Source organism: Cryptotermes secundus, unplaced genomic scaffold (genome assembly GCF_002891405.2).
Source record: "Cryptotermes secundus unplaced genomic scaffold, Csec_1.0 scaffold590, whole genome shotgun sequence".
NCBI classification, from domain to species: Eukaryota; Metazoa; Arthropoda; class Insecta; order Blattodea; family Kalotermitidae; genus Cryptotermes; species Cryptotermes secundus.
The window spans coordinates 121,470-145,203 of record NW_019721768.1 but is presented as its reverse complement, the minus strand read 5'-3'; the positions used below and the strand labels follow the sequence as shown (position 1 = coordinate 145,203).

Below are 23,734 nucleotides of genomic sequence, written 5' to 3'. Positions count from 1 at the left end.
CAGTATGTAACTGCTTCTATCATACACTGTGCTGAGTCTATAATTGGCCTTACGGATGTTGGCTCAGCACATAAATAATAAAGAATTGAATTGAATTGAATTGAATTATTATTGGAGGGGGTGGGTTTCTCCATGCACCGCGACTAATAGTCTATTGTACGTCCCCCTTTGATATTCTACCAGTCGCCATACCCTTCCGGTACTGGTTCTGGCTATCAGCCCCGTTCAGCCAGCGAGGCCGGCAGTGGTACCCGATACTTCCCCATCTACCGGAGGCATTGGAAAATACTTGGGCGGGAAACTTTGCCTAATTTTGCTCAGAGGTCTCCTAGAGACATGAGGAGCTTTTACGTGCCATAAATCTACGGAACCCACGGCTTAAAGTCTTTCCCGGAGGTTTTGTTCCCTGAATTTTTCCGCCCTTAAAAATTCCACGACCTCCGCCGGGTTTGAACCCGCGTACCTTGAGTCATGAGGTGGGAACGTTACCCCTAGACTACGGAGGCCGTTAATTAAATATATTCGTAGCATAGTGAGTGAACATATAAACACCAAGGTACAAGTATTCCCACGACCTTCGGAACAAAAACTGTACATGTATTTCTTGGTCTATTAAACCTAATCAATCTCCTGTTCCATGGAAATTATCCCAACCGTCATGTGATAAAATGTAAAATGGTAAAGCTATCACTGTAATAGACCGTGAAGGCCCATGGGGTTGGGAGACGCCGAGGATCTCCACTCCTTCGAGATAATAGGCTCACATATGACGGTCAGATTGTCAACCATACGCACCGGCTACCCTTTACTCCCAGGAAGACACTTGGTACTCATTTCTGTTGAGGGCTGAGTTGACCCCAGGGTCATATTTCCTACTGGAAGGATTAGGTCAACTGAAAAATCTATTGAAGTCATAGGTAATAGAACCTGCGACCTTCCGCCTTAGAGTCTAGTGCTTCAATTAGCTACGCTACCCAGTGTCCCTGTAATGTGATAACAAGGTAAATTTACCGTCTTAATATTTTTAGGATATTATTAAATATTCGAGTACTTAAATAGGTTGTATAAGTACGTTTTATTGTATAATTCTCATACAACTCCATCATGGGTTTTCAAATACGGATATCTATAATGTAGCTGTGTACGTGTTCACAGAGTCGAAGTGACAAAGAGACTGGGCGCCTTCAGTAAGAAGAATTTCCAACAATGTAAGAATTTGGATATGCAGCTGTAAGTGAGATATCTGAAGAGAGGAATATGGAAGGTGCAGGTTGTGCAGTCACACTTTTGCAACAAATATTATGAGTTTTGAAAAAACATGCAAAGCACGTAATCCAGTTCAATTCTTTGTATGGCAGAATTTATGAGTATGTCACAGTTTCGTTTAAGATAAGCACATTTCTTCACATTTGCTCTGCACTTCAGTGACAAATCAGAAACAATAAATAATATTATAAACTAACAATACAGACAATCTTCTGCAGCTTTATACTGTCATATAACCTGGTAACGCGACAAATAATTAATTGAACCAGGATAAGATGATTCGATTTATTGGATATTCACCAGGCGGAACTACAATTAGTTGTAACACAATCTTACCGTAACTATAACACTTCGCATCTACGAAAAATGATGACACCACATAAACTAAAGACCTCACTTCTGACTTCTTCTTCTTCTTCTGTTGCCTTCTGTGTTCTGTCCTGTTCTATGTTCTGTCACATTCTGCCTTCTGTTGGTCAGTTCTCTCCCTAAGGTAGGTTCTTGTCGAACCGAATAGAGATCACCTCCTTCAACAGTCGAGTTATCGCGTTCTTCACTGTTACTGTGCTCTGGAGGTTCATTGTCTAATATATCGGCTTTTAATCAGTTACAATTACACTGCACCTATCAAAACCCTAGTACCCGAATCTCTACAGCTGATTTTGTTACGTAGGAAATGTGTTTACCGAGCCGTTGCCTAGTTATACATATTACAATATGCTCTGAAGGACATCTCTCTCCGACCAGAGTCTCAGGAAGTGAAAGATGTGAGAAGACAGATCTGGAATGTTAATTAAATTTTGACAGTTCTTGGATATATGCAAGGAAAACCAAACATACATACAGCGATTTCTCGGCTTACCCTGCAGAAATTTTCCTGAACAACATGGGGTAAATTAGAAACGTATAAATCAAGAACTACTTCATATAAAAAAGGGAAATGAGGGGTTGCGTACACAAGCCAAGTCAATTTAGAGAAAGAATTAATTTTCTTATTTGGTTTCTTATTATAAATATTCTTTTATTTCAGATTTTATGGTTTTGCTAAATGAAAACTAATAATTTAAACTATTAAGAATTTATATATATATATATATATATATATATTATAGTCGAACTAACATTTTGCTACATAGTCTGGTTCCTCAACTTCATCTTCCACTTACCTCAACGCCACACTGCCGTCCTCCATGCTACCATGTTGTGCATTAAAAGCAACGTACATTAGGAATCTGTTTTTTTCTTGAATTGCGTTAAACCCAAACCGCCTGAATCAAGTAAAGATACATCATAAAAAAATCACGCTTCTTGTCACTGCATGATATATCATACAGAGAGCAATGGTACAGAATAACGTATTTAATTAGGACAAGCATATTGTCAAATTCTATTTTGTTGGCAATTTATCTTGTGTGAGGCCAGACTTGTTTAGATTTTTCATGAAGTTCAATTAGAGGCACTATATGTATTTGTCTCACAAGAAAAAAATACTTAAAATATTCGTTTCGGGACTTACGACAGAAATACCTATGCAATCCACACAAAATAGATATTAAACCTCATTTCTTAATTAAAATTATATTTTAGTCTTTCAGTTTAGATTTTTCTCCGTTACTTATTCTACTGAAGCTTACGAGAATACCACCGTTTTTATTTAAATCTTCAAAAATTCTATTGCTCTGACTGAATTATTACTATTTCGACATACAAAGGATGATTAGTTTTGTAGCTGAGATGTCGGCCATTGTGGCTGTGGTTTCTGTGAATGTCGTGGTCAGTGTCTTCCCTTTCCTGATGAGCAGTACCTCCAGATAGGAATCACATTTTCTGACTCTATTTCCATGGTAAACTGGATGGAAGAACTTAGTCTACTGAGGTTGCTGAAGAAATGTCTTAAACTTCCTGGACCATGCAGCCAGAGCACTAATGTATCACCAATATGCCTGAGCCATAGCGGAGGTTTGTGTTGGTCCGAGACATGAGCCAGTTTCTCAAATTCAAACGATGGTGATACAAAGCTTCCCACAGTCATGCCATTTTCGGCTGGTAGAACTTACTGCCCACCTTAAAGTCGGTGTTTCAAAAACAAATTTTCAGCATTTTCACGATGAATCCGACTGGAAAGGGAGACCGCTCCACCAATGTGTTATGGCTGTAGAGCTTATATCTGATGACTTGCAAGGTTTCGTCAACGGGTGTGCGAGTAAAAGGACCAACAGCATCAAAGCCAACGAGGGTATCTAGAATTCTCAGATTTACAGATTTCAACAAACGTGTAAAATGGCCAGAATTCTTTAAGAACAATATGAATTTAGGCAAGAGAACTCAATATGTTATGAAAAAACTAGCCAGGACATAGCCTACACCTTTATATATATAAAGATATATTTATATTTTATTATATTAAATCTGGCTATACTTGACAGAATTCTTCTTCTGTCAAATGTAGACAGATTTAGCCTGTGGTTCTGTATGGGTGTGAAACTTGGTCTCTGGCACTAAGGGAGGAACATAAACTGAGGGTATTTGAGAACAGTGTGTTGAGGAGAATATTTGGACCGAAGAGAGATGAAGTGACAGGAGGTCGGAGAAAACTGCATAATGAGGAGCTTCATAACGTATACTCTTCTCCAAGTATAATTAGAATGATCAATTCAGGAGGATGAAGTGAGTAGGGCATGTAGCACGAATGGGGGAGAAGAGGATTGAATTTAGGATATTAGTGGGAAAGCCAGAAGGAAGGATACAACTAGGAAGACAAAGACGTGGTTGGGTGGATAATATTGAAATCGATCTTAGAGAGATAGGATGGGGTGGTATGGACTGAATTAATCTCGCTCAGGATAGAGAGCAGTGAAGGGCTCTTGTGAACACGGTAATGAACCTTCGGGTTCCATAAAATGCTGGGAAGTTCTTGAGTAGCTGCAGATTTCGCTTCTCTTCAAGAAGGGCTCAGCTCCGTAAGTAAGTAAGTAAGTAACACTTGACAGACTTACCATTCCATTGAGTTATATTAATTGGTGAAGTAGGTGGAGTACACAGAGCTCAAGGGTCTATCCTATTTGCTGTTACACGAAACTAGATAAATATGTGCGTACATTATACACACTTGTTCATACAGTGTCAAACGAAAGATACTGACGTCACAGCATCAACAGGGGTGGAAAGAACCCTTTATATGCTTGGAAATAGAGTAATTTGAGCTGGCGTAGGCTTGACTCCCTCAAAATTTAAACCTCTGATAATTCGTACGCATGGTTACCGTTTGTCCAATTGCATGCGCATTTGGATTCTCATGGATTACGTTTACTTCTGCCTTTTTCCTGCATAATTTAGTTATGTAATCATAGAAGCAGAGAATTTTTGAAAACCACCTACAATTCTATGACCGGTGTGCTCCTGTAAAAATTTCCAATACATCGGTGAACTCTGTCCTACAGGCGCTGCAATTCCAAGAGATGAGATCCCAGCGGGGCCAGGCTAAAGCAGTAACCGACCTGATAAGGGCTCTGTGAAGCGTAAAGTTTAATATATGTACTTAAACGTTCACTTCTGAATATGGAATAGGTCCTTACGTAAGTGCGCAAAGACTTGGCGACAGTCCTTTCGATACGGAGTTTCCATATCATCGTCCTATCGAAGTTGACAAGTGACGGTATATGTGCCACGTCCTTCACTATTCTTCCTTCGTGTTACTTTTCTGGCCACTACATGTTTCGGCCTAACTGGCCATCTTCAGGTGTACAAGCGGTTACGGTTGAGAATCCTGCTGCTCACTGTAAAGCGCTTTTCTTTTCTTTTTTTATTTTAATTCCCTCTGATTATTTTGGTTATGTGGGTTACCATCAGTTTTATTTGAATGTCCTTGGGTTGCACGTGGTTGCTTCTCTGTAATGTGTAATGCTCTATGTTAGAACATTTTAAAGGTATACATGTATGTTCGTGTATTCAATTATTATATGTATGATACGATTTTATTTGGTTTGTTGGTTGTGGTTGCCTTGAATGTTCTTACTGGGGCTGGAGTTCTCTTGTGTGTTGGTCGGCCATCATATTCGAATGTTGTGGGTGTTTTTGTGGAAACCATGTGCAACCCTCATAACCAAAATAACCAGAAGCAACTAAAACAAGGTAAAAAATCCCGCGTTATAGTGACCAGCAGAATCCTTAACCACAACAACTTGTACACCTGAAGATGGCCAGTTAGGCCGAAACATATAATTTTCAATACGGGAATACGAAGAAGAATAGTGAACGACGTTGCGCATAGGCGGCACAAAAGCTCCAAAGTCAGATATATACAGTACAAGAGGATGCTGAAATATATTAATATTTTTCCATTCATCAATGGCCCCATAGCTCTTTGTTAGCCTCGCTTCTTCTTCAGTTTCGCAATTTTTTTTTACACAGACGGTAGGACGGCTTCGACGAGTGAATAGCCCGTCGCAAGGCCGCTACCTACACACAGAACATCACAAACACAGATTAAAGGCACACGCAGACATCCATACCTTGGGTGGGGTTCGAACCTACGATTCCAGATTTCGAGTTAGAGAAGAGATTTCATGCCTCAGACCGCGCAGCCACTGTGAACGACATAACCTTAAAATATGTTATATTATTTACACAGGAAATAACTCGTCCATTCAGTAGTAATCCGTCCTCAGACTGAGCAGTTTTCCCTTCATTATTCTTTTTGTTCCAGCGCTCGTATCACGACTTCACTGAAGTGAGGCCGCGCTGCAGTTTACAGAGAACATGACGTTCGTGTTTCTTTGTCACGTACGTAACGGTGTTTTCCACAAACAGGGCAGAAATAGTTCCAGGTGTCGCGGGTGTCGTTTATATCGTACATAGACTGTACAGTGCTGGACTAAGTAGTAACCTGAGGCACCCCTATCTATATTTCTTAAAATTTGCATTCTATCGAGATTTAAATTTCCTGTTGGTGAGAAAAGAAGCAATTAGCTTGATGTGACTTGTAGAACCTTCTAATTCTGAGAGATTTTATAGCAGTACAGAGTGCCACGTTGAATCAAAATTTTCGTTAAAGGCAAAAATTTCGCGGCCTTCGTCATATTATTATTTAAATGTGAGTGACGTTATCATTGAACGGTACTGCTGTAATATCGTAGGAAACAGCGCGTCCTCTATTTTTCCCTGACTATCTGTTGCTGAAACCTGTTTAGCGTGCCTTTGCCCACCAAGGGCAGCATATTTCTTATCCTCTATTTCGGCTTTCAGTCAATATTTCACAGTATTATGAAAACCTTTTCATGCTTTTTTCGTATGTTGGAGATGCATATTTCGAATTAAGGATGGGACGTCACGTATTCCAATTCCACTAGACGAATGACGCAATAATACATCGAAATGGGTTTCGACGCCTGTTCGTCTTCTAGTTTTCCCCTAGTCGCCTTTTGCCATATAATTATGCGGTCACTTTTCTTGAAGCTACGTGTCCTTGCAGCTGATTCACAGCAGCCAACTAATTTAAAAATACCGACTTATTTGCACTTATTTATATTTACTACGACACGACACTAGTACGGGTCAGAAATTCATTGTAATACGTATTAACGAAACAACGAAGACATACTTTGCATATTCTCTCTACCCATGCAAAATTTAAGTCTCTTTGCACAAGATTTATGAAGCGGCTTAACAAATAAGAAAGAGTATCTGTCTGAGAAACAGACTAATACTAATATTATTTTACGTCTTATATGCAAAACAATGCCTCATAGTGATGCAAACTCCGTGGCTTGAGTCCACAAGCGAACTATACCGACCGAGCGACCGTCGCTTGTCGGCAAAATTAATGCCAACTTTAGCGGATAGAGGGTGTCACGTGATCAGCGCAACGGATCTTCACGGCCTTTAATCTCGGTTTTCTAGACCAGAGCCGATATTTCCTTCAAATAGCTCCTCAATTACTTTCACGAGGTAGAGTGGACCCCGTTCTAGACCCACTACTTCTCAGAAAATCTTCTAGCGCCGGGAATCGAAGCCGGGACTTCTGGATCTTTAGCCAGGAACTCTGACCACTAGACCACAGAGAGCTTGTAATATTTTCTTATTTATTTTCTGTGATGATTTTGTAAATGGGCACTGAAGTTGTTGATTTAGCAAGTTAAAATTCAGAATTCAGTTGTCGCCGTTGCCTGGAATTGTATTACTCAAACTGGTGACAAACTGGAACACACCGAAGATAAGCTAGCAGACTTTTTCTATTATCTTCTCTTCCTTCATGTTCGTTACAGTTGAGATAATGCCTTAGAGACTTCAACATTTCAACATATTACACACGAGTTTGTATCACATTGTTCCAAGTTTCGTTTTCAAGTTTACCTTGATTTCGTACTTTCTCCTTCTCTTTTGGTATCTGCTGGTCATTGGTATCTTTCTCGGTATGACAAAGAATTTTGCATGTCCAGTATCTTGCTTTGAAGTAACATTCCTCCATTTGCTAAATATACTTCAGCTGCTACTGTTGTTTGTAGGGACATGTCATATTTGGAACCGAAACCGTCTCTCTTGATCATATTTTATACTGGAACTTTCTTTATGATTGAAATAATAATTGCAATATATATATTCTCACTGCATAACGGTTACTATTACTACCCTTACTGAATTTCTCGTACTGACCAAAACATGTTATTTTTTTTGTGTATGTATGTATGCATGAGACTTTTGTTCCCTTATTTTGCTCATACTTGCTTTATAGTTGAGTGAAAGCACATAAATAAAGAATTTAACTGGATTATTATCATTATTGTTGCTGTTGTTGTTATTATAATTATTATTAGTAGTATTAAGGTACTCTTTGGAGACCTTAAGAATTTTTTGTAATTCTCTCACGTATCAAACTTTTAAAATTTGTAAATTAGATAAAATATTGTCAGTTAACACAGATCTACTATAGGCTGAATAACCGAGAAACTGAGGTTCAATTTCTCTCAAGAGAAAGAGATTTTCTCTCTCTCTGACCTCTTTCAGACAGGCTGTGGGGACTGCCCGCCTCCCCAGAATGTCTAGGACATGAATATGACAGTCTAAAGAGCTGTAAATGACGATGTTCCCTGAGGCCTATAACTTAGTGTAATGACTATTATTTATAGTCGTAACAAGGAAGTGGGGATGGGGGTTTGTGAGTTATACCCATCAGCGTACCAGAAACCCAATGTTGCTATGCTTTTATTCTAAAGTCCTAATTATTTTCATATGATATATTTTACCTTGGAAACTTGAGCCAAGTGTTTGTACAGTATCAGTGGAAGGTAGAAGAGAAACTGTCAGCATCGCTCTAGAAATATCCGCCTCACGCGTGTTCCTTATCGTGAAGTAATATGGACCGAAGAAAATTATGGAAGAAGATGGTAGTCTGAGGACTTCTAGGAACGTAGGCACAGAAGTAAAACCCGAATCCAATAACACAATGGTTGAACAGGTGCAGAAATTCATTTCTTTGAAAGCGAAATAATCAAAAGGGACAACTGAGGATGAGATATTTCTTTTATTGCTAGTGGGGTGGGACCAAGTCCCTTGTACTGCAGCCACTTTTGGCCTGTTGTACCGGCCACAGATGATACGTGAGGGTGATTGTGGAGCAATTGGTGGAATGAAGATTGGCAGGGGAAACCGAAGTACTTGGAGAAAACCTGCCTCAGCGCCACTTTGTCCACCACAAATCCCACTTTACCAGACCCTGGATCGAACCCGGGCCGCCGCGGTGGGAAGCCAACGATTAACCGCTTGAGCTATGGCGCAGTGTCGAGGATGAGATATGCAGAAGAATATAAAATGATCCTAACTTTATCAAATTAAAAATGGAATATTACGGAACAGGGATGTCCAAAAACAATCAGAGGTAGAAATCTATAGCGCATATTTCGAACCGATACTATTATCTGGAGTGTCCGAGAAAAAGTGCATACAATTTGAACACTTCTGTTCAGAAAATAAACAGAGCTAGGGGCGTAGGGTTTCAGTCACATTAAAGGACTATTCAACAAGATTTTTACCCACATTTTTCCTTTTCACTGCACTTCGATTTAAGCTTCTTTTGTTGTTTTTCGTGCACTCTTTATTATTTTATTTACAAAAATATTTCCAATGTGTGCACTCATTCTCGGACATCATGTATAACACTTACAGACAAAAAGCAAAGTTAAATCCTAGGAAAGAACATGCAGATATATTTCTCAGGACTGAGACAGATATAAGAAGGAACAGAATTAGAAGTAAAAGTTTAAGTGTAAAGACTGGGACTCGAAATTTCTTAACAAGGTAAGTGGAGAAAGCATGGAAAAAAAGGATAGAAAAATATACTGAGAAAGGAATAAAAATTAAAAATTAAAAGAAAGAGACCTGGGGTGGGTCAAGAATAAGACGATTTAGCGAGATACAAAAAGAAATCAACGAATAAAGAAATGGCTTGACAAGAGTACGTGAGAGAGACTTGGAAAGAGAGGCAACTGAGCCTTTTTGTCCGTCGATCCAGAAGCAGAAGAAGAAAAAGTTTTTTTTTTTCTAGAACAAACCATGCAATTCGTCTCCATTACAGTAAGCAACAGTGATGGTGTCCTTAGTAGAATAATGACTAAATTAGTGAAGTCAGGTGGGTCGCTTGTCGCTTAAAATGAATGATAGAGATTTGAATCCAACCCCTCAGGACGGATGGCCCAATGTAAAGCAACGCGTGAGTGCAACATATGAGTGAGATGAGTGAGAGGAACACACACAAAAAGCTGGTCGAGGAAAGCGTATATCGTAATTACCAGATGCTTTGAGATTGAAATTTGGGCAACTAGAAGCAATTATCAGGACCATTTGGAATTGTAGTAGCATAATGCATTGAAATGTACCAACCAATATAAAAATGCAGATAGAGGTAGACCAATCAATTTGTCCAATCCTGACTCACGTGACAGACCGCCTCTGTGGTCTAGTGGTCAGAGTTCCTGGCTAAATATCCAGAGGTACCGGCTTCAATTCCCGGTGCTAGCAGATTTTCTGGTAAGTAGTGGGTCTGGAACGGGGTCCACTCAGCCTCGTAAGGATAATTGAGGAGCTATCAAACACCGGGATCGTGGGTTCGAATCACACTTGAGGCGTTTATTATATGTTTGTGTTGTTCTGCTTGTAGTTAGCCGCCTTGCGACGGTCTGTTCCTCCGTCCAAAGAGTCTTTACTGCATGTGCATAGGATTAAGAAACTGAAATCGGTCAAGGTCTAAACAGCTGCAGAGCTGGGGGGGGGCAATAAAAAATAAAAAAATATTTTAGGTTATGAGTTACGCGTGTCAAAATAATCGGAGAAAAGGACACGGTCTATATCTCACCTGAGTTAGTTGTGAATTGTAATTTATTCTTACATATCAGTAGTTAAGCCTGTTTCAAGTTCTTCCGCCTGAACTTCCTATTATCTGTTTAGACATTCATGAATAGAAAGATAAAAAACATATATAGGAAGGAAGTAAATTGCAATATGTAATACACGTACTTTGCAGAACTCCCCAACAACACCGCAAACACAAGTTTTCTCATTAGAGACCACATTCTCGGGAACACTATGTGTTATACTCTCCTGTTTTTCACACTACTGTTGCTTGTCTCTTCATCATTCTGTGGTGAGTACATAGGCAAACGGAAACACACCTAAATACAGTCTCATGCACAGGGAGGAGTGTTCCTTCCTTCCTGTTCAAGAGATGGTATAATTTTTATTATGGGTTCTTTGTCTGAATAGCTGACTCAGAAAGTGGATCTGTCACTTTGAGGGAATAAGAGAAACGCGGGTTGTCTGAGGGAAAAAAATATTCTTTTCGAATGGAATAACCAAAACATTTTCATATACTACTCTTATCTTTATTTCATTATGAATTTCATTGAAATATTTTAATATCGTTGCTAGATATTTTGAAATATTATCATAGTATATAATAATAAACATTTTCAGAATTAATTCTTATCTTTTTTCACAATGAATTTTATTGATGTATTTTAATGTATTTGTTCCAATATACTTCAAAATTGACATATGCTCAGATTTGTGTACATAATTATATCAAAAATTAAATCGTAGTACAGTTTGTTACGTATCCCGCAATAATATTTGTGTTTACTGTTGCTGCCCACAGATTTGTAAACGTTCTGAAATGGTTAATTGAATTCATAGGAATAGTCACATAACCAAGTTTTGCTGATTCTGATTTACGAATGTATATGAACATAACGATAAAATAAATTATGAAAAATTAACATAGAATACAGCAATATATATCAATCACGCCATAGAGAATTAAAAATTAACGACACAGTGCTTCCCTCACGTAAAGTAAATGAACCAATATGAGACTTGTGGCTTTCATGTGAGAGACTATCGGGAACAGGAAGCAGTGTGCTGCCTGCTGCTTATTTCCTTCCTTACTTCGTCTGCTTACTCTTAGACCTGAGCAAGGAGGCAGCACTTTTGTCCGAAACGCCTTAAATGTTTACCAAACTACTCGGCGTCATATCTCAAAAGATGGCATATTTCAGCGCAATTTCAAAAAGTAATACAAATTCATAACACCGAAAATATATCAGGGAAGAACTACATAATCTCACCTTCTGAACTCTGATGTGATTGCAAAATAAATAATAAAACACCAACTCATAAGAAGAAGGATGTTTAGGAGGACTTGTAACAGATAGTAAAATTTTCCTTTTAAAATTTTTATAAGAGATGAAGCTGTCCCAATACACACAACCGAGGACAAAGATACTGATCATGCAATCACGCGTCTTACTGCAAACTTCGTTTATCTGTATGTGTACCTGCTTACTGCAATGAGCACATCAGAAGTACACACTCATAATTCTGTATGAACCTAAATACCTCTAAACAAACAGAAAATTTGTGATGTAACTATTAACAGAGAGAATGTATACGTATTGTTTTGTTTTGGTGGTATGTGCATGACGAATTTTTTGAAACTGTATTGTGTTTCCCAATGTGATACATTGTAGTTGTCTTTATTGGATGAATACATCCACCCATTCATTCATGGGTGTGTGCTACAATATTTCGTGTTTGAAATGCACACGTCCTGAAACCTAAATCTCTACGAAACACCTCTGTATCCGTCTGTCAATCCAACTGTCCATGTATCCTTCCTGTCATCACACAGTCACTTCAAGATTCGAAAAGAGAACCGTATTCCTGAGGTTGAGGTGAATAAATTACTCCTTGATATTTGCTTTCTGCCCCACAGCCAAGCAGAAGTGCTGTCCCGATAGAGAATGCTATGAGTTAGGCGACCCATGGCAAACCCTCCTACGTCTAGTGCCGGAGCCAAGATGTATTGAAGACCCTGCAAGATATCTCTTCACTAACAGGTATGAATAGAACTGCACCGTATCAGTGTTACCGACTGCATTCATGTGTGTATAGCTAGCAGGACAAAGGCTCTATGTAACTTTGACGGTTCGGTAATGAAAGAATGTTTTCTTATTTCTGACAGAATAGAATTGTGATTACCAAAATGCCCGTATGTATTCAGACATTGTTTATCTTCTCTCACTACAATCCTCCAAAATTAGCATTCGTTACTGTAGTGGTAACAGCACCGTACCCACGATCCCGGCTTCCGAGAGAGCGAAGACAGTGTACGCCTTAGACCGCTCGGCTACCGTAACAGATGGGTGGAAATTTGCCGACATATTATTTTCATACCGGTGTCTGCTGTGGTCTAGTGGCAAGAGTTCCTGGCTACAGATCCAGAGATCGGAGTTCGATTCCCGGCTCTTCCAGATTTTTTTCTGAGAAGTAGTGGGTATGAAACGGGGTCCACTCAGCCTCGTGATGATAATTGAAGAGCTTTTTCAAGGAAATAGCTGCTCCGGTCTAGAAAACACAGATTAACGGCCACGGGGATTCGTTGCGCTGACCACATGACACCCTCTATTCACAAAAGTTGGCACTAACTTCGCCGACAAGCGGCGGTCGCTCGGTCGGTATAGTTTGCTTGCGGACTACATGTCACGCAGTTCTTTGTCTGTTATATTACAACACAAATTACTACGAACTATAATATTTTGTTCTAGAACATGAATTATAATAGTAAGTGCAGGATTACAAGTGTACTTATTAGTGTATGGAACTATTCTACACTTTTTGCACATCCGTGATATTGTAATAGTATTTTCGTTTTTTCGCAGTTCGAATGCGGTTTATCCATCCGTCTTCACAACAGGAAACATCTCCAAAATTACAGACTTCCTCGACGTGACGAAGCCAACACTAATAGTTATTCCCACGTGGCTAAGTTCCGAGGATTCGTCTGCCATTAGGAATGTGACAACCGTTTACGTATCACGTGTGAGTGCTGAAATTTTTCTTCTGTCGTGTTATATAAGGAATATGTGATAAGGAAATAAGTGGTTGTGCCTGTCCTTATTTAGTTAGGCAGTGAGCCATGAAAACGTATGCGGAATAGAGGTATAGCTCCAGGCATTCTTCATTTCCGTACTAAGTGAAGTGAGTATCCAGCTTCACGCTCTTGCTGCTTTACCAATAAAACGGAGACGTACACAATTCTACATTCACTTTTACGTTCCCAAGCGGAGTTCAGCCCATCCTCTCAAAATGTTGCAGTCCTGCAGACAGGTAAAAGAATTGTGTTAATAATATTTGTTACAATCATTCGGAGTGGCTATAACCTAATGTGACATATAAGACCCGAGGATGCAGCTGTGAACGATATTGACATTTCGGCCCTCTGGGATGTGACACGGCAAAGTGTGGGCCACGGGTTACAACGTTACGATGAGTTTCATGCCTTACCCTTAAGGGTTAACAAAGAAATAGATCTGAATTTTCGGTGAGAGTTTTCATTCCTCATATTATGATGAGGATGATGATGATGATGATGATGATATGCGGATCATCATCATCATCATAATCATTATCATTATCAGCGTATGAAGTATTGCATTAATACAAATATAAATAATAAAGAAAAACGAAGAAAGCCTTGTCCTTCAAAGTTAATTTTAGATCGCTCCGTAAATTTGTCTATGTTAAGAAAGCAGTCTTCTGGGATGTGGCACCGTGTAGATGTGGTGTTAACCGACGTTTCGGAGGCACGTACAGCCTCCATCTTCAGGGTAGAAAGAAAAATAAGAAATCCACAAGCGAAGAGACCGTGAGAACCGGTACAAGCAGACTGCTTCGCTTGCTGATTTCTTATTTTTTCTTCTACCCTGAAGATGGAGGCGATACGTTCCTTCGAAACGTCGGTTAATACCACATCTACACGGTGCCACATCCCAGAAGACTGCTTTCTTCATAGTCACTGCCGTGAAAACATCAGATCTTACATAGCGTCTATGTTAAATTGAGATTGAAAATACATTGCATTAAAAATTAGTAACTAGTAAAGCCAAATGTAACATCTCGTTCCTTATATGTGTAGTTCACCTTGTTAATGACTAGACAGGGAGTTTGTATTGATAATTGTATTTATTGAACGCTTATATCTTGTTACACTCTCGCTGATTTACACTCTGTAGGTCACTACAGGTAGAATACACTAAAGTCTTCTGTTTGTTCACAAGTCGTTACTAGGTAACGGTTGCTAACAGTGCAACTCAAGACTGGTACCCGCCGATTCTTACCTCCGAGTCACTGTCGTTTCACTGGGCTTGTCCAGTTGGCCCTCGTTATGTAACTTCGGCACGTACCGCATAGAAGACGAGCCAGAATTGTATGGCTCCCAGTGTCATGAGAGAGTAAAATACGTTCATGAGTCCCGAGGGACTCGGAACAAAGAATACTTGCGTTGGCGAGGACCGGCAACGATTTACCAGCCAGCATACTTAAAAGAAAATGCATGCAACCACTTCTTCACTGTTGCGCGTTTATTCTTTGTTGCGGGCACGTATTTGATGGTCCTTCTGTAGCAAATGCCGCATAGAATATTTCGCTTTCGAAATTTTGCGTGTTGACGCGGACATGTGCTTACTTCGCCGTTGCCTAGCAATGGACGTATCTATCCGTTCGGTCGTCATATCACATTTCTTTCACCTTACGGCTGCTCGTCCCGAGTAATATACATGAGTATCACCATTAATTCTTCTCTTATCACAGACGTTTGTGATCGTCCTAGCGAAAGGCATCTTCACGTCGCGCTGACATCGATACTTCTGGTTCTGATTACATCCACCTTACGGCTGCTCGTCTCGAGTAATGTACATGCGTATCACCATTAATTCTTCTCTTGGCAGAGACCTTAGTGATCGTCCTAGCGAAAGGCTGACCCCGATACCTCTGGTTCTGATTTCGACGGCGTTCAGCTTTCATCCCTCCTGGGTTGTATCTCGCGCTGCTGTTTCCAGCCGCTCCCTTCTTACGACTGCTTGTCTCGAGTCCCATTATCATTTTGCTGGCGCCCCTCCCTCAGTGCACAAGTCATCATCACAGGCACCTCCCTTGAGGGCTGGGCCAGCGTTCTCGCTACATATTGATGAGCGGCAGTGGAGCCCGTCCACGTGAGGTTATCCACTGCCTCCAGGAGTCCTCCTAGCCGCACCTAAGTGACTAAATAGTGTTGGTAACAAATTACTTCAAATAGGTCAAATGGATTGACTCACGGACACGATATTCCGACAATAAAAACAGGAAAATTTCTCGAGAGCCAAGACACTCCGGGATATCTCAGTTGGCACTATGACTAGGTTATGGCAGGACGGTTTGAGTTCCAGCTTGGAAAAAAGAAAATTTTCACCATCGTGGTCAATTCAAGACCCAAACTGTGTCCTCTACTTTTTCATATCCAGAAAGTGCGGAAGAATTTTTCTCCAGGGGTAAAGCGGCTACAGCGTGAAGCTAAACACTCACATTTCCCCTGGTGCCTATGTTAAAATGCGTGTGGAATTGTACCTTCATTCCTCCATATGACGTCATTGCTTGATATTTAATTAAGCATATTCTGCTAGCTTCTTTATTTACACTTACTGGCCTTGTTGTTACTTCTCCAGTTGCTCCTCATTTAACAGAACGCACAACCACAGTATTATAATTGGTTTGTGACGTACTTACAGGTCAATGCTAATGGCATTTTTGTGGACTATGGTAAGGTTGCTATGAACTTAAACTACCCACAAGTTGTATCGGACATCAGAGTTGTAGCCAGACATGTAATCAAGTAAGTAAAATTTGTTCTTAATAGAACTCTAACTTGAAGACCATGTCACTTGATATATGCAACAGATGAATATACTTCTCCCTTGAAAAGTGGGACGTGATACTTTGTAGTCTGGTAATCTTCAGGGATTTTTAACACCGAAGATAAAAGCAGTACTTCCAGTGTTTATTAGCCTGTTGCCTAGCAGCTCCTCCGCTGTTACGTCACAGCGGGGAAGTGTTGCCTAACACGGCTCCTCTGCTATTGCGTCACCGCGGGAAAGTGATTACTGGCAAAGCGCGCTTTATCGCGTAGCGCTGAGTCCACGAATGCAAATATACACGGCGTCACTTAATAGAAGATGGTATCTTTATACTCATCGCCGTGAGAACCCCCAATTTCTTCTCCCTTCTTGTAATGATTCGTACTTTTTCAGGATGGTGCAAACTATAATCAAAGCTGGAGTGTCCCCATCTAAGATCCATTTAGTCGGATTCAATGTAGGAGCTCACTTAGCTGCTTATGTAGCTAAGGCTATTCCTGGAATTGGCAGACTAACAGGTAAACTGTAATAGTCACTTCGAAATTTGCGAGTAGTAGTAATTTGAATGAAACTAAGGGATATTAATCTGAAAATATGAATCCCGCTCCCTAGGCTCGTTGCAATATTTAAAACATGTCACGTGTTTTAGTGTATAAAGACGGGGTTCGGATTTGTCAGCCGATTTATTGCATATTCACCAGTTGTAACTACAAACAATTATAACACTCTAATGATTACTGTAATTATAACACATAAATAAGTTCTTCAAATTCTGCTTACATTAGTCGTTACTAGGTAACAGATCTCAAAAATGGCTACGCATTTGCAATATCTTCACTGAATTGCGCACTCCAAATATTACATATAATGTCTTCTCTTCTCAGCCGCACTCTTGCAAGTAACTCTTTTCTTCATTGCCTCCAGCACAGAACTTATAAATTTTAAACTTATTTTGCAACATAATGATCATTATCAAGTTTGGTTCTATTAAATGTTCTTGTATTCTTTATTTCAGTTCTCAGTTTTTAAATAAAGATGACGTAATCAAATACTTCTTTGGAGTTCCTCAGTCCCGCGTGAAGTAGTGTATATCCTTATGTCTGAAAAGCTCTTTGTGACAGTAGATTTTAAAGTATTAAAAAAGCAGAAGTCTCTTGGATTTCTTCTATTGTTATTGATTGATTTTCTCCTTCTGCTCTAATATACTTAACGATTGGTTGGGCAGGAACACCTACATTAAAGACGCCATTCAATAAAAGATAATTGTATTTATTAATTTTGTCATCGTAAACTTACTCCGTTACAGAAGTTTTAAATGCCGGTTATTGTACTGTGTGTGAATCCGAATTGCAATATTCTCGGCGATACCAATTCGTGTCCTATGATTCTGTTTCTTCAGTCCTTCCCAACGTACTGCTGCGCCTGAAGAAGTCAGTTGTTCGCTTGTTATTCCTGATTAATCATTATACAGGGTTACTACAAATGATTCATTCCATTTCAAAACACCATATTGGTCGCCCCGTGCTTTTCCGTTTCCACAGACAACCAGTATCCTTAAACTGCCGATACCACCGCAAAATGCTTTGTTTACATGGCTGTTCTTTTCTGTGCTCTTCTCTGGATGCACGCTGCACTGCAGTAACAGACGAACATCCCGCATATTCCAAAACAAAGAAACTCTTTTCCAGCTTCGTCGCCAATTTATGAGGCACTGCACTCCCGCTGCCAACTGGTGTATCAACTTGCAAACTTCGTGAGTTTTCGGTTCTCTTCATTATCAATCATATTTGTATGTGTAACACTTTTGAAAATATAGTATTTTGAAATTGAATGAATCATTTGTAGTAAGTCTGTATATAGGCCGCACCATAGCTCAGGCGGTTAGTCGCTGGCTTCCCACCGAGGCGGCCCGGGTTCGATCCCGAGTCTGGTCAAGTGGGATTTGTGGTGGACAAAGTGGCACTGGCGCAGGTTTTCTTCGAGTACTTCGGTTTCCGCTGCCAATCTTCATTCCACCAACTGCTCCACAATCACCCTCATCTATTATCTGGGGCTGGTACGATAGGCCAGAAGTGGCCTCAGTACAAGGGACTTAGTCCCACCCCACTAGCAATGAAAAAACCTGTATATTTCTTTCATTTTTGGAGCCTATTCTTATTTTATTTCCGACATTATTGCAACGTCAATTGTTCCGTATTGTAGTTCCCTATTTAGTGCAATTACTTTATGAGTTATACCTCTGACATTCCAAGCAGCCATCGTGAAACCCTTAATCTCGTATTTTTACTTTATTGTGGTGATTATCTTTGATTTCTTTTGGTATTCCTTGAGCTCTTTATGAGTAATAGATCGAGTTCCCTGGATAGGCTATCATCTTTTCGCAGTACAAGCCCAGGGTGGGAATGCCACCCCTACACAATGAAGAGGGTAGATGGTGCCTATTTAGTCAGGTCCTTCCCTCTTACTCTTATATGCATAGGGCTCAAGCTCCTGCACACACTGCTCTTAGGGTCACCGAGACGCACGAACACTATCACCACGTGAAACTATAGGACCAACCAATCATCTATGAGAGGGGGAGTGGGAGAAACCCGTAAAATCACCAACGCTGGAAAACTGGACACGTAAATCACTCAAATGGTGTCCGAGTAAACATAAGATACAAATACGGCTACCAGTTGAGGTAAATTGATTAGTAATCAAGTGTGGGATTAGAAACCAACCTTAAAATATTTCGTATTTTATTTCTTTTAACATTCCCTTGTTAATGTAATCAGAAATTCACTGGTTTCACAGGACTGGATCCTGCTCGATTCCTGTTTACGGACCAGAACTGCGAGGTGCGTCTCTGTAAGGGAGATGCCCAGTTTACAGAAACGATCCACACAAATGGAAACCCTGTGTGGGGATTTGGGACATCCATCGAAGACGGTAAGGATATGCCTTCTTAGCGAGAAGGGGGTGCAGAACTCACCAATTCAAAATGCGTGTAGCCGTATCCGTGTTACGTTTCCCTGCTGATGCAGCGAAACTTCAGTATAGGCAGGCCCATGCTTGCTCGGGGGACTCAAGCCCTTAAGTACAGGATGTCATGGCCGCCCTACCTACGAGTGCTCCTGAGGTCTCACATTTGAGTTACTTGGTGTTGGCGTCAAAACTTATTGTCATAATTACACTGAAGTTAACCTGGAAAGGATCAAGCTATAATTCTGAAAACAAGGTAACGTTCTTATTTGCTGCTGAATGATGAAAATATGTTAGTGAATAGGGCGGATGTCTCTTCCGAAACAGACCCTTCATATTCTGCTGTAAAATAACAAACTTCGACATGCTACACTGAGCCAGGATCTGTTTCTTATGTATACAGTGGAAGAAGAGGAATATGTTCTGCGCCCCCGGGTAAACTGTGTGTCCCATCTGCCACTCAGCTATAGAAAGATAAATATTCTCCACGCCTCCATATATTTAGGAGCACGCAATTTTCAGACAATGTGATGAAAACAGTCATTACTGTTGTAATTATCAAAACAGATTTAGCGAGGTTGTTGAATAACACGTATGTTCAGTGTGCTGCCAGTTAAGGGTGACAATATGAGAAAATAAATGTTGAAATAATTTTTTGAAACGAAAGGTAACGGCGTCGCCCTTGTGAATCGTAATAAAGAATCAGTATAAAAAGGTAACGGAAGGAAAGACAGTGTACGCCGTAAGAGGGAAGGTAGAGAGGCAAGACGTCACAAACCTCATAGTGTACACAGCAAATGAGTTGGCTCCCATTGCATTATCAAAGGTCACTAAACAAGTACTGAATAACTTCCGTTTCACCTTTTGTTTCTTCAGGTGATGTCGATTTATGGGTAAACGGAGGTTGGGACCAACCGAACTGTGGGGTTGTGGTGAATCCCCTGGCTATTTTGCAGATCGGTAGGTCGAAGATATCTGAAGGTAAGAACTGCAATGTTCAACTCAATCATGTAATTATGTAAAAATATTTCTATAGAAACAACACAGGTCTTAATAACGGGCTAAATATGTTGTTATAATAAAATTCATGGAAGTAATTTCTATTCTAATAATCTAATCTTAGGTAGAATCACGTTAGTTGAGGCACTATTCTACAAACCGGAAGGTCGAGGGTTCGAGTCCCGATTACGTGAATTTTTTCAATTGACCTAATCGTTCCATCCGCACTATAGCCCTGGGGCCGACTCAGCCTCTAACAGAAATGAGTACCAGGAATCCTCCTGGCGGGTAAAGGGCGGCCGGCACGTAAGGCTGACAATCTTACCGCCATCTGTGAGTCGATTGTCTAGAAAATGTGAGAGCCTCGACGTCTCACAATCATACGGGCCTCCACGGCCTGTTACAGGGATAGCGTTCCCTTTTATTAACCGCTTATAGTATAACGTGTGATTGAGAAATTAACCAGTTAGTAGAACCGTTCAATTTACGAGCTGTGACAGGCGAACTTATAAATGACTCTGAAGCCTTATGTCAAATGTTTATTACACAATCTATTCCTCTTTATATTTGCAGTTGTAACAGACCTGTTCTTCTGTTCCCTTCGTCGGGCAGTACTCTACTATACTGAAGCATTAGCAAGTAGCTGCGTGTTCTGGGGTGTGAAGCCAGACCCACTCAACATGCTGATAAGGTGCGTTACGCAACAATATGTGACAATAGGAGAATGGCCAGTTCCGGAGGGGAGTATATCGTTTCTTGTATTGCGCAAGAGCCGTGGAAAATGCTTCCTACATCGTAGTTCGATTACAATCATCATATGCTTTCGTAGCATATCGCGTAATAGCCTGTGAATAATTATTAACAGTTTATCAAGGGGTAATGAACGCAAAGGTTTCCTTAGAATTTATTAATCATCATATAATGAAGGTGTATGACACTGTAAACCTCCACTTATTCTATCAGAATTTGATGCTCTCACCGAGGTGACTATGAAGAGCCTGTCTCCTAGGAAATAACGTCGTGTAGTCCGCTGAAGGTAAGCCAATGTTTCGGAAGAAAATATCGCTTCCATCTTCAGGACCAAGTAATAAGAAAAATAAAATATAAGTATGAACAATTAGCAAGCATAGGCCCTGAATGTGAAGGCGATATGTACTACGATACTTCGGTTGAATTTGAACGAACTATACGGCATTGTAACCTAGAAAATATAAATCTCGATATATTCCTATTTCGGAGGTCGATGTATATATTGACCTTGATTTACCATGTGGATAGATCTCCAATAACCATCTGATACGGGACTCTGTGGGCGAAAATCCAACCTTCAATTTGTGTCACAAGAGACATAAGGATCGAGTTACACTGAAAATTATATAACCAATGGAAGAATTATACGATGCCTCGATGCCGTTGGTGACTACGTTGAGAAGCAACTTAAGTATGAACGTTCGATCCTGGGTCTGGTCAAGTGGGATTTGTGGTGGACAAATTAACGCTGGGGCAGGTTTTCTCCGAGTGCTTCGGTTTCCCCTGCCAATCTTCATTCCACCTGCTCCACAGTCACCCTCACCTATCTTCTGGGGCCGGTACAATAGGCCGAAAATGGCCGCAGTACAAGGAACTTAGTCCCACACGACTAACAATAAAAAATAAGTATGAACGTACATTTTTATGTAGAATAACGTTTTTCTCTCTTTGCTTGTTATGTTAAGAGGTCGCCGGAGGTTACTTTCCGCATAGCCCTCCTACAAATATTAAGTTGCACTTCGCACAGAGAATGGGCATATTATTCGTATAAAATGACTCCATTATAACCTATTCCTAAAATGGAATCTCCGTCAATACTTGTTGCATCACCTGCCTGTCATAGCAGCATCGTGCAGTGGAAAGTGTAAATGAAAATCCGTTTTTCCTTGGGCTAGCCAATGAGAGGAGTAGGTGAGAGACGACAATTTGGGAATAGACTTCGTGTTATGAAATAGGCATACAAATATGAGTGCCATATACGATTCGAAACTACGAAATCAAAGTTCATTTGGCCTGAAAGTCAGCATGCGTAAATATGCAGGAAAAATCGTTTCGCTCTTCTTAAGGCGCGTCCACATTATTCGTGCTCGTGTGACTCGCTATGCTCGCGATAATGTGGACGATATGACAAGTCACGAGACAAGCAAATTTTAAATTTTTAATTTAAAAACTATAGCCAATAAATTAAAATACGACTACAGCCTATACACACTACGAGTAAATATACGGATCCTCACGCGCCGAAGCCTGGCGAGCAACTGAAGTAGTGTGGACGAAGATTTACGAGCACAAGTAAAAGCCAGACGAGTCTCCCGACGAGCACAAGCCTGGCGAGCACTAACACTAGGACGAGTAGTGTGGACGCGCCTTTAAGGTAAATACGATACTGTTCAACTTTAACAAATTTCATGAGCTGATAGAGCTGAGAGCAAAATTCAGATTTAAGCTACAATGTCGGGCTCATTTGCTGAGGCATTAACGACATTTAAGAGCAAAAGAACTAATTGGAGAGATTCTCTTCATTATAGGCCACAATGCTGACGCGTGCTAAAGCGATGACTTCAAACACTTAAACAACTTACTTCTCCTTCCATAGCCGACTGACTCTGGGACATGCGACAAAGTTCATCGTACATCCACGAAACTGTACCTTACAGAACTGCGTGCCAGTCGGCTTAGATACCATACATGCTACTGGCCGAGGGAGCTTCATCGTGCCAACAAATTACCAACAACCATTCTGTGGTAAGTTGATTCGGATGTACAGAGAAAGTAAGAATCTCCATGACGGAGCTAGTAACGGCAATGACTTCGTGTATACCCTTCTGATAGTAATAATAATAAGTAAAAAGTAGAGGTATCCCTGTAACAGGCCGTGGAGGCACATAGGGTTGTGAGATGTGGAGGTTCCCACATTATCTAGACAATCGGCTCATAGATGGCGGTAAGGTTGTCAGCCTTACGCGCCGGCCGCGCTTTACTCCCCAGGAAAATTATTTAATTAATTCCTGGTATTCATATCTGTTAGAGGCTGAGGCAACCCCAGGACCATATTGCGGTTGGAAGGATTAGGTCAATTGAAAGAAATCCAATGACGCCGTCGGGACTTGAACCCGCGACCTTCCGGCTTGTAGCATAGCGTCTCAACTAACTACGCTACCGAGTGCCCCCTATGATAGTAATAATATCTGTATTATTAGGCTAGAACACGCGGTAGCGTATTTGGTTGAGGGGCTATGCTACAAGCCGGAAGGTCGCGG

At 40.5% G+C, this 23,734-nt stretch overlaps 3 protein-coding genes across 5 annotated transcripts in view; 2 read left to right on the top strand and 1 right to left on the bottom strand.

Annotated features, from left to right (window-relative positions):
• LOC111875722 (phospholipase A1-like) overlaps positions 1-1,780 on the top strand; it is a 16,819-nt gene extending 15,039 nt beyond the window's left edge. Inside the window, exon 10 of the mRNA XM_023872199.2 lies at positions 1,156-1,780. Coding sequence (XP_023727967.1) covers positions 1,156-1,166 — 11 coding nt within the window. The 3' untranslated portion in view covers positions 1,167-1,780. The remainder of the gene's footprint in view (positions 1-1,155) is intronic.
• LOC111875717 (apoptosis-inducing factor 3) overlaps positions 1-23,734 on the bottom strand; it is a 190,169-nt gene that overhangs the window by 121,877 nt on the left and 44,558 nt on the right. The window lies entirely within an intron of this gene.
• Positions 10,406-23,734, top strand: part of LOC111875720 (phospholipase A1-like) — a 30,770-nt gene continuing 17,441 nt past the window's right edge. For 2 of the 3 annotated variants that reach the window (XM_023872198.2, XM_023872196.2), the window contains exon 1: positions 10,406-10,900. In XM_023872198.2, coding sequence (XP_023727966.1) covers positions 10,843-10,900 — 58 coding nt within the window. In that variant the 5' untranslated portion in view covers positions 10,406-10,842. Of the gene's footprint in view, positions 10,901-12,526; positions 12,651-13,472; positions 13,633-16,355; positions 16,460-16,874; positions 17,000-19,277; positions 19,413-20,321; positions 20,427-21,017; positions 21,136-23,070; positions 23,220-23,734 lie in introns of all 3 variants that reach the window. The other variant, XM_023872195.2, reaches the window with a different exon arrangement.